This window comes from Stenella coeruleoalba (genome assembly GCF_951394435.1).
Source record: "Stenella coeruleoalba genome assembly, chromosome: 2".
Lineage (NCBI taxonomy): Eukaryota > Metazoa > Chordata > Mammalia > Artiodactyla > Delphinidae > Stenella > Stenella coeruleoalba.
Genome location: NC_137147.1, coordinates 32,686,588 through 32,688,264, shown reverse-complemented (window position 1 = coordinate 32,688,264; position 1,677 = coordinate 32,686,588). Strand labels below are relative to the sequence as shown.

The 1,677-nt window shown below is 46.2% G+C and overlaps 1 protein-coding gene across 1 annotated transcript; it reads right to left on the bottom strand.

Moving 5' to 3' along the window:
* Positions 1–798: 798 nt before the first annotated feature.
* LOC307182253 (calmodulin-binding transcription activator 1-like) lies at positions 799–1,054 on the bottom strand (the record flags this gene model as incomplete). Its single annotated transcript, XM_079913483.1, has 1 exon — positions 799–1,054. One exon carries the CDS (start codon positions 1,052–1,054, stop codon positions 812–814), a length of 243 nt encoding a protein of 80 aa, XP_079769609.1. The 3' UTR covers positions 799–811.
* Between the last annotated feature and the right edge of the window lie 623 nt (positions 1,055–1,677).

The following is a 1,677-nucleotide window of genomic DNA, read 5'->3' as shown; positions in this document are numbered from 1 at the left end:
GGAAGTCGACGCATCCTCCATCTTGGAACTATTTGGTTCTAATGGGTTTATGTCACTCTTTTCAAGGTTGTGCCCCACCCCCTTCCCTCCTGTTTCACTGTTACACCCACTGTAGAGAAGAGATCAGGAAATGGGAAATTGAGAGAAAGTGTCAGAGCTGGGATTTGAGTCCAGATCGGGCTCTAAAACCCTCACCCTTACCTCTGAACCCAGCTGCTGCTCCACGTGAAGAACTGTACAAGTGACCCCTATTTAGGTGGCCTGCAATATTTTCTATTTCTTTCTGTGGAAAAGGCAATTGATTTTTTTCAGTTATTATTTTATTTTATTTTATTTTTATTTTTAAAACTGAAATGAGGGCTTCCCTGGTGGCGCAGTGGCTGAGTGTCCGCCTGCCAATGCAGGGGACACGGGTTCATGCCCCGGTCTAGGAAGATCCCACATGCCACAGAGCGGCTGGGCCCGTGAGCCATGGCCACTGAGCCTGAGCGTCCGGAGCTCCATGGCGGGAGAGGCCACAACAGTGAGAGGCTCGCGTACCGCAAAAAAAAAAAAAAAAAAAAAAAAAACTGAAATGAATTTTAATACAGAAAATGAAGACAGTGTTTTGCAAATTTATCACCACAGGGATATCTCTATTTGAGGAAATCAGCATGTTACACTTTGAGAGATGAAATGATACAGCTTGTACACCAAAATCAAAAAATGAAATGAAATTAAAAAATGAAATGGTTACCAAGGTAATGCTGGTCAGGGGATCAAAGGTGAAGGGTCACACATTATTAAAAAGAAATCCAAAAGGACGGCTGCATCATGAGCCCTCACTAGTGTTCCAATGGTTCCTCTCTTTGGGAAAACTTGAACATTTCAGCAGACATTCAAGCAGTTTTTTCGGTAAAAAGATTTTTACATGACTACTACTGCTGTTCCCATGGCCATTTTCTATAGGTGGCACGGTGTTGAGGACACAGTAGGTGCTGGTTCCGCACAATACACTTTGGGAAACGCTCTTCCGGCTTGTTTTCGGCAGCCGTTTCCCCTCCGGCCGCCACATCCTCCTCCTCCTCCTCACGACCGGGACCCCGAGCGCCCGGGTACCGCTGCTGCCGCCAGCCCGCCGACCCTGCTGCTGCTGCTGTGCACCCACTCAGTTATTATTTTTAAAAGAAACCTTTTCTAATGGAGAAGTTGGAAAAGTATAAATAGTTATAGTCAGCATGATACCAAAACCAAGCAGGACCCTAGGGGGCCCTCCCAGATACAAAAGCCTTTCTGGGCCCCCCTTTCTTATTTGCAGAAAAAGGCTTTGGTTTCCTAGACCTTACCTGAGTTCCAAAGAGCAGAATCAACCAGTACTAATTAGGGAAGTGAGGGAATGGAGAAATCAAGGAAAAACAGGCAAGAAACAACAGTGCAGAGATAAAATAGAGTCCTAGTTCCTCCTCAAGGGATGTACACAACAATCTAATACATATCTTTGGGTTGTTCTGCAGGAACTAAGGCCCCCACCCAGGAGAAGGACGGTAACTACATGCTGAGACCCCAGACTGACTGAAACCAGAAGGCTGATGACTGAGATTCCTGGAGCACTGCCCTGTTACCTCACCACCAACCAATCAGAAGAAAGTCACACACCTGCAGCCCTCACCCCAAATGTTGCCTTTAAAATCTCTTCCC